The sequence below is a fragment of the Babylonia areolata genome, chromosome 8 (genome assembly GCF_041734735.1).
Source record: "Babylonia areolata isolate BAREFJ2019XMU chromosome 8, ASM4173473v1, whole genome shotgun sequence".
In the NCBI taxonomy this organism is placed as follows: domain Eukaryota; kingdom Metazoa; phylum Mollusca; class Gastropoda; order Neogastropoda; family Buccinidae; genus Babylonia; species Babylonia areolata.
Window position 1 is genome coordinate 32,210,743 of NC_134883.1, and position 15,521 is coordinate 32,226,263.

Below are 15,521 nucleotides of genomic sequence, written 5' to 3' on the forward strand. Positions count from 1 at the left end.
CCATAATGACATGGGGCTCACAATTTCATGGGTATTGTCAACGAAAAGTAAACATTAACAGAGAACGAAGAAATACCTCAACACTATCTTACTCATGAGGACAACAGTCGCTCGGCGTATATGCGTATCTTCATTCATGTAAGTACAACATAAACCATGATGGGTAAAGACATGATCCTGAGTATTGTGATCGTTGCTTCTCGGTAAGAAAACCATCAGGCACATTAAGAAGTAAGAGTTGATATGTGTGAACTATAAGCATAATGATTTCAAACTGCAATCGAAAGTTTTTCTTACTTCTCTAGCTTCAGCAAAGTATTTGGCCAAGGATCTTATTACTTCTTCGTTTTCAGCTGTCAGAACATCAACCAGGCTTTGTCTTCAATCCATGATGAGAGTTCGGGAACAGTCTGACTGAAGGTCCCTTAAATAATCCCTGTAAGGTCTTCACGTCAGCCGTAATCAGGAATCATGGAGGCTTGGCTTTGGACAACATGGAGTGCCACAAATTACGGTTTTGCACACGAAGGATGCAAGCCAAAACACAAAATTAATGTGTCGGCGTAAATACATGGCATCCTCACTATGCTTTTCCTAGTTCGTGCACGTGGATGTAAACCATGACGGACATGTCAACCTGTTGGTGTCTACAATCCTCAGTAATATGTACTATAAATTGGTATGATTATTTTTATCAGTGGGATGAGTGGCGGTTGAAATAAGGGCTCTCATTCCCATTCATGAAGGGTATTACGAGCGAAACGTCTTGGTCTCGGAGAGGGATGACATTGAAGTACAGTTTTTTGTAAACACAGCAGCAGCTGATCGCACGTGCGTGTATTTGAGTTTCAAGAGTGATGTTTAGAAAACATTGCTCCAGACGCAATTATTGCACCGCTTGCATTTTGATTTGCATTCACTGAGATGAAATACTGCTGCAAATTATAGATGCAACTCCCCCATCAAGACTTGGCCTGCGTCCAAAACCATTTCAACCACATGAACACAAATTCAGCTTCCTCCCGAAGTCCTTTCCCCTTCCAATCTCCCTCCACCCACCATCCCCCGCCACACACACACACATGCTCACTCACTCGCTCGCTCAAAAATGATTCTACTTTCTGCAACTTGTCAGATTTGACAGTCAGCTACGTTGGATATCCCCGGGAGCTGTTGACACTGTTATCTTCAGCACTTCAGTGGGGATGTGAATACCGGTGGGAGGTATAGCGAGTATGTATGCTAGTGCCTGATGTATTATCCGTTTAAACATTGTGTGTTCGCGTTTCTCAGTAACGACCGATAATCTAACTGACATGTAACAGAATATGTTTTGGTGATAGACGAGAGCGCGTGTTCGTGCTAGTGTGTCTGTCTGCACGCGCACGCTTTTGAGTCAACACGAACAAGAATTTGTGCTGAGCGTTGCTATGTTTTCTACTGATAACTCATTCTTTATTTATCTCCTGAATGAGAATGAATTTTATCTTTTCTTAATTAAAGGAAGTCAGATTGATGATGGGCTCTTGACGGTGCCCACATCATCCTCTTTACAAATATTATTCAACAGAAGTATTGCATACAGTATTTGATTACTGATTAATTTTCTGTTCTAATCCCGCTTACCCCATCTTCCCCTCACACACACTCACCCTTTCAATATTATGCTTTTCTTTCTCCAGTCACTGACACTCACCCTCTCCATTTTACATTTTGTACTCTCTCTCTTTCTCTCTTCCTCAACCCCCTTCTTCCTCCACCTCAATCGCCCACTTTCAGTTGAATAATTCTTCCCCTGCCATTAATTTTCAGAAATGACGATTTCAAAGTAATTATGATAAAACCAATGATGAAAAGAAGGAAAGAAAATAACAACAACAACAATAATAATGATGATGATAATAACAGTAATCATCATCATCATCATAATGATGATAATAATAATAATAATAATTTGTTTTCAGTCTATTATCATCATCTTACATGAAAAGACTATAAACAAACAAACGTCTCAATGGCAGGGGATTCAGCTGTAGTATTTGCTGTCAGTTGAGAACGTTAATGCACCTTTCTCACAACGTGCATCAGGGCAAAGCGAATCCCGTTGTCTACCCTTTCTTTGCTACATTCCCTTTCCCCAAACACGATTCCCCACCTGAATGAGATCAAAGTGATTGCGTAGCTTCATTTTCCATGCTATTAATAATCTCTTTCTCAGATGCACTTGAGGCTCATGCAGGCCCCACCCCCACCCCCACCCCCTCACTCGCCCTCCCCAGCCCACCACAAAGCCCGCCCCCCCCCTTACATCACCACCTGCATGTGAGCAAAGCGGTCCTGTCAGCTGCATTTTGCAACGTGCCCTTTCCCGTTGGCTACGTTTTCTGTGTCATGTGCACTTTCCCAAACGCACGTACCATGCACCCCACCTTCCCTATTCTAGTCTCAATCCCCACCTGCTTGAGGGCAAAGCCATCCCGTTTGCTACATCTTCTGTGTCACCGTACACTTTCCCAAACGCATGCAACTGCAGCACGTGTAGTGTCCTTCCCCCCCCCCCCCCCCCCCCAGCCCCCTCCCAATCCCAGCCCCAACTTACTTCAGGGTAAAAGATCCTGTAGCACGTGCCCTTTCCAAACACGCTTGTGGAGCGTCCCCCACCCCCACCCCTACAGCCCCCCCATTTTAGCCCCAATCCCCACACCTGCATGAGGTTGCTCGAAGTGATTCTAGTTAGCTGCATTTTCTGTGTCATGTGTACTTTCCTAAACACACGTGCAGTGCCCCCCCCCCCCTTCACGCTCATGCCCCCTCCACACACACACCCTTCCTCCCAATTCTAGCCTCAATCCCCACATGCATGAGAGCGAAGTGACCCAGTTAGCTACATTTTCTGTGTCATGTGCACTTTCCCCCCGAGCGCAACTGCGGCAGTGCAGTGCCCCCACCCCAAACCCCTCGTCTCCCCCCTCCCTCCCATTTCAATCCCAATTACCACCTGCATGAGGTCGTGCAAAGTGATCCCAGTTTGCTACATTTTCTATGTCACGTGTACTTTTCTAAACACACGTTCAGTGCCCCCTCCCACACCTCCATACACCCCCCACACCTATTCCAATCCCAATCCCCACCTGCATGAGGTCGACTGAAGTGATCCATTTACAACATTTTCTGTGTCATGCACACTTTCCCAAACGCATGCAACTGCCCCACTGCAGAGCCCCCCCCCCCTCCCTCAGCACCCCCTCCCTATTCCAATCCCCACCCACCTGCATGAGGGCAAAGCTATCTGTTTGCTACATCTTCTACATCTTCCCAAATGCACGTGCAGTGCCACCCCCCCTCCCCATTTTAGCCCCAATCCCCACACCTGCATGAGGGCGAAGCGGTCCTCAGGGGCCAGGTCGTTGAGGATGACCCTCATGGCGTCCTGCAGCTGGCCCAGCTTCTGCCACTTCATGGAGGTGCTGGTGTCCAGGATGAAGAGCACGTCCTTGGGAATGGACTGCTGCACCGTGGGGGCGATGAAGTGCACGAAGTAGCCGTTCACACTCTGCCCACAAAAAGATCGGGATTCCGTTGACGTTAAGTGTGTGCCTGCGGGTAATCTGCCTAAGGCAAGGCAAACTGCCCGAGGGTTAGCAATATCTGGTATTCAGGAACATGAAAACCTACCTGTGGTTCTACAAACCTGAAGGCAACGTACCCTTACCATCTGCCAAGGGTGACAGCCCACGAAGCAGAAGTAAATATGACGATTCCTTTTGTTGCGGTGGTTATTTTAAGGGAAAACAGGCGTTTTGCGGAGAGACCGTGTCTTGAATACGGCCTCTGATAGTTTGATTTTATCCTTTGTTTACTTGGCAGTCAAAATTGACGTATTGAGACTGGCAGACGTCATTATATTTCATATAAATTACGTATGTAGCCGTGAAGTGAGTGCATTTGCAGACAGTAGATTTGGAATGCCCAAGGTTTGCAGATCATCGAAATTCGTTCATCCCAGAGAAATACTTGAATCCGAACTCCGTTATTTTAGTTCATTTTTGCAATTAGCTGTAAAGCAGGGAGGACAATGTGTCAGACTGCAAAAGTGCCCCCCTAGATTTGACAAATTGCTGACTCTAATCGATGCTTTGTCACTGAAGCTTTTTCTTTCTTTCTTTTTCTTTGTGTGTGTGTCACACTGTGGCGCGTGCGAAGTAAAAGAGCATGCGCAGAAGGGAATCCCTGGGATTTTTATTTATAGACCACGGGTTTGCTGCTTGAGTGCACTTCGTGCCTCTCGAATATGAAGATATCTTGGCCTTCAAGGTAAACTGTAACCGCGTGTCCCTGCCCGGTCAAGGGTAACTTGCCTTCAGGCAAAAGATTTTTGTCTTGAATATGGCCCCAGGTGATCTTCATGGCAGAGATATGGAAAGTAGTGGAGTGATGACCTGAGTTAAAGCATCCACCTACGAAGCGAAAGAATTTGAAAGCACTGGTTCCAGTCCCTGCACGGTTGCCAGTACTTTCTCCCCCTCCACTAGACCTTGGGTGGTGGTCTGGATGCTAGTCATTTGGATGAAACAGTAAACCGAGGTCCCGTGTTCAGCATGTATTTAGCGCACGTAAAAGAACCCACAGTAACAAAAGGGTTGTCCCTAGCAGAATTCTGTAGAAAATTCCACTTCAACAGGAAAAAAACAAAACAAAAAAAACTGCATGCAGGAAAAAAATACCAAAAAATCGGTGGCACTCTCAGTGTAGCAATGCGCTCTCCCTGGAAGAGAACAGTTTGGATATCACACAGTGAAATCTGTTGTGAAAAAAACCGTAATACAAGTAATACAATAATGAAATAAAGTGTAGTCTGCGTACAGACGACTTTGTAGGAATTTAGTTTAACGTCCCGTCACACATATCGGTGACTTGCAAATGTATTATAGAAGTTTTTGTCACAATAGATTTTCTCGATGTGAAATCCGTCGGGGTTGCTTTTTTCCCAGGGAGAACGTGTTGCCGGAGTGCAGCGCCACATAAAGTTCTTTATGTCTGCATGTATATTAGCTTTGTGGCTTGGGTTAATTAATGTAGTGTACGATGAAGTTATTGACGCTTTATCACTGAGAAGACTGACTGGTTGAATTGACTTTGAATGGTAGGGGTGGTATAAAGAAAATGTAATCAAATATAATGAATATAGAGAATGTCCAACGCAGAGCAACAAAACTCCTGTCCTTCTTTACAGACAAACCATAACCAGAACGCCCAGCTGCCCTCCACCTCCCCAGTCTCGAGCATCGACGCACACGTGGTGATATGATAGACCTATATTAGTGTATCCATGGCATTTACAACGTACAAAATCCAGAATTTCAACAACTGGAAGGTAGGGACACAAGGGGCAACTGCCTAAATGTGTATAAGGGACACAGCCGCTTGCTTGTCAGAAGTACCTACTTTGCAGAACGTGTCGTCAACACCTGGAATAACCTTCCAGACCACGTAGTTACAGCACCAACAGTCAACACTTTTAAGATCAGACTGGATGCCCACTGGGCAAACTTACCATCATTATATAATCCTGCTTGCTGTGAATAGATAGGATATTAAGACCTGTACCACCACGTATGCAAGAAATAATTCAAATCCTGACAGGGAAGAGGCTTTGAATAAGGCCTTAAGCACCACAAGTTCAAGTTTATTTTCTGATACAGAAAGTTTCGTGTGATGCTGTACACAAAGTAACTGTCATCGACATTCAGAGGCAACAAACAAAGTGGTTGAGACATAATTTTCAACGGTAATGATAATGTGAATATCACATAATATATTACAGTCTGCATAGACTGGGCTGGGCGAGGAGTCACTGGTGGTAATTGCATGAACAGAACAGAGCAATGCTTCATCGTCATGACACCGGAATTTTGTGGGGTGGTGATTTGCACGAAATTGGTACTTTGCCAGGTAGATGATAGATTAATTGGTCATGATGATTTTCATTGGTGGCGTTAATGGAAAAGAGTAGCGTTTATTGTCTTGTGGACCAAGAGGGCTTAGGGCTGATGGCACGTACTTTCTTACTGTGTGCAGAGATGATTGATTAGTGGAGAAGACTTTCAGTGATAATTTTTGCATGAATGGAACATGATAAAAACAACAACATTTAAGTTGTGGAATGTTGGCCAGAAAACACAAACCATGCGCCCATAACAACAAACCATGCACCCCCAAACGTTCAATGTCATGAAAAGCTGACCAGAAGACACGAACTATGTGCCCCCAAACGTTCAATGTCATGAAAAGCTGACCAGAAGAAGCAAACCCAGCGTTCACTAACCAGCAGTTCTCCGGCGTCCAGGGACCTGCCGACGTCATACCTGACGGTGAAGAGGCCGGAGAGACCGTCCTGGGACATGCCCTGCACCTGCTGCTGCTGAGCGCTGGGGTGGTAACTGATGTAGGCATGGCGACCACTGGGCCTCTCCACCCGTACCAGGCTGTTGGTCTCTGTGCGGAAACCCCCCAAAGCAATGTAACTCTGTTAGATTATTGATCTGTCACAGTCATCCGTGGTACAACTAACCCAGGTGTGAAAAATAGGTCATTGTTTTGTCACAGTTGTCCGTGGTGAAACTAACCCGGGTGTTGCTCTGTCATGTCATCGTCAACCCAGGTGTTGCTCTATTATGTCATCGTCAACACAGGTGTTACTCCGTCAAGTCATTGTTTTGTCATAGTTATCCGTGGTCAAACCAACCCAGGTGTTGCTAGTTATCCGTGGTCAAATCAACCCAGGTGTTGCTCTGTTAGGTCATTGTTTTGTCACAGTTATCCGTGGTCAAATCAACCCAGGTGTTGCTCTATTAGGTCATTGTTTTGTCACAGTTATCCGTGGTCAATCCAACCCAGGTGTTGCTAGTTATCCGTGGTCAGTCCAACCCAGGTGTTGCTCTGTTAGGTCATTGTTTTGTCACAATTGTCCCTGGTCAATCCAACCCAGGTGTTGTTCTGTTTTGTCATTGTTTTGTTACAGTTGTCCTTGGTCAAACCAACCCAGGTATTGCTAGTACTTTTTGGCAATTGTCAACCCATGTGTTGCTCTATAAGGTCATTGTCAACCCATGTGTTGCTCTATAAGGTCATTGTCAACCCATGTGTTGCTCTATAAGGTCATTGTCAACCCATGTGTTGCTCTATAAGGTCATTGTCAACCCAGGTGTTGCTCTGTTAGGTCATTGTTTTATCACAGTTATCCGTGGTCAATCCAACCCAGGTGTTGCTAGTTATCCGTGGTCAAACCAACCCAGGTGTTGCTAGTTATCCGTGGTCAAACCAACCCATGTGTTGCTAATTATCCGTGGTCAAACCAACCCAGGTGTTGCTCTGTTAGGTCATTGTTTTGCCACAGTTATCCGTGGTAAAAACCAACCCAGGTGTTGCTAGTTATCCATCGTCAAACTAACCCAGGAAATTGTTTTATCACAGTTATCCGTGGTCAAACCAACCCAGGTGTTGCTCTGTTAGGTCATTGTTTTGTCACAGCTATCCGTGGTCGTACCAACCCAGGTGTTGCTGTGTTTGATCATTGTTTGTCAGTTACCATGGACAACCAACCCAGGTGTTGCTCTGTTAGGTCATCGTTGTGCCAGCTGCCACCAAACTTGCTCATCTATTCGGATAAGTTGGATTGTGTTTCAGTCAACGTCTAACAATCTGATATGATTGTTAAGAGAAAACATAAGCAACGGATGACTTCATAACCGATGACATTTCGAAGAAGGCGGACATTGCAGCGAGAGGAAAGAAGTGGCCATGTAGTCTCCACATCCATATTGAGACCGCCAAAAATTCACGAAATTAAATCATAATTGCGTGCTGTTGATACATGTACCAGACTAGCTTTCCGTGTTCGTGTGGAACAACAAGAAATTATACTCGGTTACTTGGGACTGTTAGACACGACAAAAACGGTTTGTTTATCAAGGCCATCGTGTCGCACGTGTCCAGTCCATCGTTTCTGTCAGGACCTAAATTCAGTTCAGCAGAATTTACTTAATCCAACTGGAAAGAAAAAAAAAAGTATTGGACCAATGTTATAACTGTCATTTTGGTGGGGTCCATTTGTCTCTGTTCATAAAGCAAAATCAAACAAGAAAATAAAATCCCCATATTAATAATTATGTGAATGGATGGAGTTATTCTTAACAGCTGAATTGGTTGTCTTTGAATTGCAATGATAATTATAAAGAAAGAAGAAGAAAAAACCCCAAACGTTTGGTCATGAACAATTCTCGGCCTGCTAATGAGCACTTTGGGTTTATGCGAAAGTCAGTCATCTGTTCGGTAGTTTTTTGTTGTTGTTGTTGGGTTTTTTTTTCTGTCTTGAAACAGCAGATGCGTGTACGGATCAGTCTGCATGGTTTGACGCCTTCTTGAAACGTTTGTTCGTTCTTTTGTTTAAAGTTTATCCACATTTGTGACTTTAGACGAAAATCAGTCACCTTCCCCACTTCACGAATGCCTTAAATCATCACTGCTTTCCCTATTCCCCTCTCCTCAAGCAGCATAAAAAAGAATATAGACAAAATAACTATTCAACCAGTAGTAACGGAAACTACACTACTGCTCTGTTCAACCCACCAGAAATGTCAAAGTCGGTCAGCAGATCGCTTCTGATAGGGGGCACGTGCAGGTAACTGATTGGTCGGTTCTCCTCAATGGACACGTCCACGCGCAGGTCCTCCACGGGCTGACCCGGGTCAATGTACAGCACGTGATCGTAGAAACCCAATCGTCGCTCGAGAATCTCCTGGTAGGTCAGGTTGAAGGTCACCCCTTGAAAGGGCGCCACTTTCAAGGTCACCCGAAACTGGTTGGTTTCGCGAGGTCTGTAAATGATGGAAGATAACTTGTGTCAGTGTTTCGTGTTTTTTTTCTTTTCTTTTCACGATTCGATTGGTTAATCGTGTGACGTGTTAATGGTTGTAATAACAACAATAATAATAATAATGCTCATTTGAATGGCGTCCTTGCTCTTTAAAAGCTCGGGGCGCTTGACGTGTAAGAAAAAAAAGTTTTAAATTATATGAACCGCTCATGACCATTTTCTCTCCCCACTGCCCTCCCCCCTCCCCCTCCCCCTTCTCCCATTTCTCACACATACAAAATGATTTGGCTGTTATGTGTGTAATGTTTGGGTGGATTGATTCTTTAGATTTGTAACAGCTGGCTGGTTGAGATTGACTGCATCTTTTTTTCTTTCTTTTGTTAACTCACAGAGATACGAAAAACGTTTTACTATTAATTTTGTGTCCTTTATTCTCATCGCCAGTATATAAATGCACTATAGATGGTTTTAGACATTCTTTAACAGTAGCAGCAGAACGTCGTGGTTTCTGGAAGAATTGCTGCAGCATGACAGTGGAAGGAAATACGACTGTTCTCGACGATTTCTTCTTCTTCTTCTTCTTCTTCTTCTTCTCTCTCTCTCTCTCTCTCTCTCTCTCTCTCTCTCTCTCTCTGTGTACGTACGTGCGTGATAATGTACCAATTGTTCTTTTCATTGCTTTGTTGCTTTTAAAAGATATTCCAGTTACTGTCGTTCTTATTATCTTATTTTATTTCATTTTATTTCTTTATTTTCATGTTTTGTGTCGTTCTTTATTTTAATGTTTTGTGTTGTTGAATGGGCAGAATTGTCAAAAGGCCTTGAGTGCGCCTAATTCTTTACCCATTAAAGATTCAATCAGTCAATCAATCTTCTGTCGCACGTTTTGATACCTCAATGGAATTGAAACTACTAGTTCATCTGCTTCTTCGCTATACCCACCTCTTCTCCTTTTCTTCCTCGGTTAATCAATATTTTCCAGATGCGATGCGCAGAATGTTGAGTATGCTAAAGGTGTACCGAAGTATCGGCCAGTCACGAAGGCATATGAAAGAACTTAAACAAATACAACAACACAAAAACAGCAACAACAAACTATAAAACACACACACACACACACACACACACCAAGAGTCCGGGTGCTCCGTTACCTGCATGCAACTGAAACCATACACACACACAAAAAAAAGAATGCTTAGTAGTCTAAAAGTATCCCGAAGTGCCCTCACCTCTGGGTGACCCTTCCGGAGCTGACGTCATCCTGGGTAGAGTTGGAGCCGTAGCGTCTGAGGGCTTCCCCCCTCTCCTCCACCCTGCCCGGGTACGTCAGTCCGTCCACGGTCCTGGCACATCAGAAGGCAAGACTGTTGATTTTTGTGTGTGTGTGTGCGAAAACAAGCGTGGCTCGAATGCGCATGCAAACAGGCAGTCAAACATGGCTGTGACTTCTCCATTGCCACCTGAATGTGCGTGTGCGTGTGCGTGTGTGCGTGTGCATGTGCGTGTTGTTTGTTTATTTGCTTGTTTGTGTGTGTGTGTGTGTGTGTGTGTGTGTGTGTGTGTGTGTGTGTGTGTGTGTGTGTGCCTCTGTGTGTGTGTGTGTGTGTGTGTGTGTGTGTGTGTGTGTTTATCAGACGGTGGGGGGAGCGGTGGCCTAGTGGTAAGGCGCCCCGACAAGGAAGTGAGTTTCCACGGGTCCCAATCCGACACAGACTGGAACTTTTACTATACCCCCTCCACCCCTCCACCCCCTATCCACTGGACACTGAGTGGTGATCTTGGTGCTGGTCATTTTTGACTCACATGTGTAAACAAAGTGAGTTTATGTTTTAACCCGGTGTTCGGTTGTCTGTGTGTGTGTGTGTGTGTGTGTGTGTGTGTGTGTGTGTGTGTGTGTGGCTGTGTGCGTGTGTGTGTCTGTGTGTCCAGGTAAACTTTAACATTGACATTTTCTCTGCAAATACATTGTCAGTTGACACCAAATTAGGCATAAAAATAGGAAAAATTCAGTTCTTTCCAATCATCGTGTTTAAAATAATATTGCACCTATGGGATGGGCACAACAACAACAAAACAAAAAAAACAAAAAAAAAGAAAGAAAAAGAAGCCTAATTCTATGCAAACTGCATTTACTGTTATATTTATATTTTTTGTATTCTCTAAACTTGGCACTTTGATCTGATATTCTGACACAACAACAAGAGCAGTCATTATTATCATTTTTTGTTCAAACAGGAACTTCTTTTGCTAGGCATGAAAGTTTTATTTATTTTGCAAACGTTTTGGTGCAGGTAGTAAAAAAAAGGGAAATTACTCTGTAATTAATGCTAGGGGACTTAATTTGCCACAAGTGAGTCTTGAAGGCCTTGCCTCTCTTGTTTTAGGATGAGACGATAAACTGAGATCCTGTGTGCAGTATTGACTTAGCGCACGCAAAAGAACTCACGGCAATAAAGTGGTTGTCCCTGGCAATATTGTATAGAATGTTCTACTTTCATAGTAAAATAAATAAATAGATGAACAGATTAAAAATAAGTAAATAAATAAATAAATAGATAAATAAATAAATGGATAAATAAACAGATAAATAAATAGATATATAAATGAAAAAATAAATGAATGGACAAATGTATGCACAGACAGAAAAAAACAAAAAAAAAACAAAATAGGTTGGGCTGCACTTCAGCGACGCGCTATCCCCGGACAGAGCAGTCTGAAAGCCATAAAATAGAATCCATACAACTATGGCAACGTAAACGGGATTCTTTAAAAAAAAAATTAATTATTATTAAAAAAAAAAAAAAAAGAAAGAAAGAAATTGGGGGTGGGGTGGAGGGGGTGAGGTGGGGGTGTTACCTGTTCGCAAAGTAGCGCCCTATTTAAAGAATACAGGAACTGTCCAAAATGAATGGTGACTCTCACTGCTTGCTAGGGAAAGAGTGTGATAATTAGATTAGTATTAATTGTACTTGGGAAGTGATCAGTCCTGGAGTATATGTGGTGGCACTTTTACTTTATGTGGTTTTTTTTTTCTTTGTGTGTGTTTTTATTCTTTTCTTTTATTCGTTGTGTGTGTGTGTGTGTGTGTGTGTGTGTGTGTGTGTGTGTGTGTGTGTGTGTGCGTGCGTGCGCGCGTGTGTGTGTGTGTGTGTGTTTGTGTGTGTGTGTGTGTGTGTGTGTGTGTGTGTGTGTGTGCGGCTCGCACGCGCATGATTTTGTCGTTGGTGAGTTAAATGATAATCATTCGAATTCGTAATGATCGATGTAGTGTGGTACACAGCAGCCCTTCATCGGAGCAGAATCAGATGAAAGACACACATGTATGTGTGCGCATGCATGCGTTGTATGAAACATGAAGGAACACACTGCTTAGCCCTGGAAAGGTGGGTTTGTGGGTGTGTATAATTATCTTCCTGAAAATTAGGCAGCATTTCATACGTTCAATCGTATTTACAAGTGGCTTATGCAGTGTTCGGACATTTTTGCCTCTGCTGTTTTCAAAGCCATTCTTTGCATATGCACACCATCAAAAACGAAAAACAAGAACAACAACAACTAGTAAAAGGAATTAAAATTGAAATGTAGCACAGCACATGTGGCTTCAATATTTTATGTTGTAACGATTGCTGGGAATCTTTTTTTTTGTTGTTTGTTCCGCTTTCTGACTTTTTCCCTGAAGAGCTGAGCTCCGAAGACAACTCACAGCGTGAAGTTGGAGATGAAGGCGTCATTGGGAAGCGTGATGTCAAAGACGGCCTGCCGTGATTGGTTGGTGGGGTTGATCACGTGACTGGTGATGCGCGTGGTGGCGAAGCGATATTTGATGTCCGTGCATGCGTACAGCGATGTGATGCGAGTTCCCTGGAAAACAAAAACAAAACAAAAAAACGCCTGATAAAACCAAATCAAACTCTGTATCTCTTTATAAATCAGTGCATAACGGGTCCCCCCCCCCCCCCCCCCCAAACCCCCTCTATTTTTTATCCGGGGGAAGGGGTTGTCAGGGAGGGGGTGGGCGGGAGAAGGAGGAAATGATAAGAGTGGTCGGGGTGAGAGGGGCTGCATCCAAATAGTTACCTGGTCCACAGAGTAACACAAAGCCATCTCGACTCTCCTCCACTCTCCCTCACATACATGACGCCACCCACGGACATAGATATTTATAGGTTCGTGGCCGCCACCCAGACCCACACCCCTTCTCTAAAAGAGGACGGGGGTGGGGGGGGGGAGACGTGACAAGTCAGATTTGGAAGGAAATAAGGTGATTATTAAAGTTGATGAGCCACTTCAGTCAAAACCATGAACGGAGTCTAGATAAGATCAAAAGAAGAGAAACTTTCATCCCGTTCTCATCTCCCTTTTGCGGCTAGAGTTAACCCCCCTCTTTTGCAGCTAGAGTTATCTGTGAATGATCTCTGATCGTGGGTGCAGGATCCACCCTTTTCTGGGTGTGTGTGCATGAAAGGAAATGAGGTTTGTGAACGTAATTTGATGTTGGTTTGTGGAAAATAAATGGAAGGAGAGATCAGTATCAGTATCAGTAGCTCAAGGAGGCGTCACTGCGTTCGGTCAAATCCATATACGCTACACCACATCTGCCAAGCAGATGCCTGACCAGCAGCGTAACCCAACGCGCTTAGTCAGGCCTTGAGAAAAAAACAACAACAACATATATTAAAATAATAATAATGATAATAATAATAATAATAATAATAAATTAAAAAAGGAGGAGATCTAGAGTTGAAAGGGGCGGAGAGATCTGGAATTGAAAGGGGCGGTATTTGATTCTGAACAGAAACTGGGTGATGAGTTATGTTGTGCACACGCCCACTGTACGGGGCAGGTATAATAAAAAAAAGAAGAAAATAAAAATGATGATGATGATGATGATAATGATAATAATAATAATAATACTAATGTGGAGGCTTATATATCGCGGTTACCTGTTTCCAAGAGCAGGCTCACCGCGCTTTACAGTAAACACATACCTGCAACATTTATATCGGTTTAACAGGTATATATTTCGTTCCGTTCGTCTGTCACCCAGAGAGATGTAAATACATGGTCTTTCACTGGCCAGGTTCAGATCTGGTACGCTGATCTGTTGTTGTCTGTTCGCGGTTTTGACTAAAAAAGGAAGTGGTTTCTGAAGGAGTTATGGGTTAGTTAACTCACTCAGTACGGCCAGTCCTCTCTTCTCCTCTACACAGACCCCTCGGATGTCCAGTGGGTGTCTGAATGACCCAACCTTTAGCTTCCGTCGTCAGAACTGTGGTATTCTTTGTCAACATTCACCTCTTCAGTATAAGAGCCTTCCGCTTGCAATATTTTGATGATGGTAACTGGGGTGAAATGCTGTTAACGTCGTCTCTTTCGCCGTTCGTATGGAGAGAGTTAATTAAAGTTTCGAGGCAGGGCACCGTACCAGGCAATAGAAAGAGAGGGAGGAAAAAAAAAAGTGGCAGGACAATCGTAACAGAATGGACAGACCTGAATTTCCCAGATTCACAGAGAGCTGCGAGAGACAGGAACCTGATGGAGAGAACTGGTCTAGAATTCTTCTGCGGTGCCCCGACGACCCTCTACCGGGTTATGGGATAGGTGAAGGTGAAGGGATGTTTCGAGGTGTGGCCTTTGAAAGGCAGCTGTTGGTCGTGTTCAGTCATGGGCTCAAGCCTCGAAGATTAGAAGAAAAGTATGATGTTGGCGGACTTAGTCGTCTTTCTTTTATTGACTCACTTGTGTAAACAAAGTGAGTCTATGTTTTAACCCGGTATTCGGTTGTCTGTGTGTGTGTGTGTGTCCGTGGTAAACTTTAACATTGACATTTTCTCTGCAAATACTTTGTCAGTTGACACCAAATTAGGCATAAAAAGAGGAAAAATTCAGTTCTTTCCAGTCATCTTGTTTAAAACAATATTGCACCTCTGGGATGGGCACAAAAATAAAAAAAATGAAGCCTAATTATATGCAAACTGCATTTACTGTTATATTTATATTTTTTGTGTTCTCTAAACTTGGCACTTTGATCTGATATTCTGACACAACAACAAGAGCAGTCATTATTATCATTTTTTGTTCAAACAGGAACTTCTTTTGGAAGTTTTATTTATTTTGCAAACGTTTTGGTGCAGATAGTAAAAAAGGGAAATTACTCTGTTATTAATGCTAGGGGACTTAATTCGCTTTAAACTGATCTTTCTCATCTTAAACATTACATTTTGAAATTATACTCAATACATAAAAAGCTTGGATTTTTTTTAAAAAGTGTATCACAAGTGAGTCTTGAAGGCCTTGCCTCTCTTGTCTTTTGCTTGTTGGTTTGTTTGCTTTTTGTGTGTTAACTCACTCAGTACGGCCAGTCCTCTCTTCTCCTCTACACAGACCCCTCGGATGTCCAGTGGGTGTCTGAATGACCCAACCTTTAGCTTCCGTGGTCAGAATTGTGGTATTCTTTGTCAACATTCACCTCTTCAGTATAAGAATCTTCCTCTTGCAATATTTTGATGGTGATAATTGGGCTGAAACGCTGTTAACGTCGTCTCTTTCGCCGTTCGTATGGAGAGAGTTATGGTTTGGGGCCGATGGACACGAGAATCCGTGATTGGTGATCTCCAGTTATCACCTTTTGCTGTGTCTACACTAC

The 15,521-nt window shown here is 43.4% G+C and overlaps 1 protein-coding gene across 1 annotated transcript in view; it reads right to left on the reverse strand.

The window, feature by feature from the left end:
- LOC143284749 (inter-alpha-trypsin inhibitor heavy chain H4-like) overlaps nt 1-15,521 on the reverse strand; it is a 54,124-nt gene that overhangs the window by 12,624 nt on the left and 25,979 nt on the right. Inside the window, exons 2-6 of the mRNA XM_076591714.1 lie at nt 12,579-12,736; nt 10,105-10,218; nt 8,629-8,876; nt 6,326-6,495; nt 3,371-3,553 (exon numbers count right to left, since the gene is read on the reverse strand). Coding sequence (XP_076447829.1) covers nt 3,371-3,553; nt 6,326-6,495; nt 8,629-8,876; nt 10,105-10,218; nt 12,579-12,736 — 873 coding nt within the window. The remainder of the gene's footprint in view (nt 1-3,370; nt 3,554-6,325; nt 6,496-8,628; nt 8,877-10,104; nt 10,219-12,578; nt 12,737-15,521) is intronic.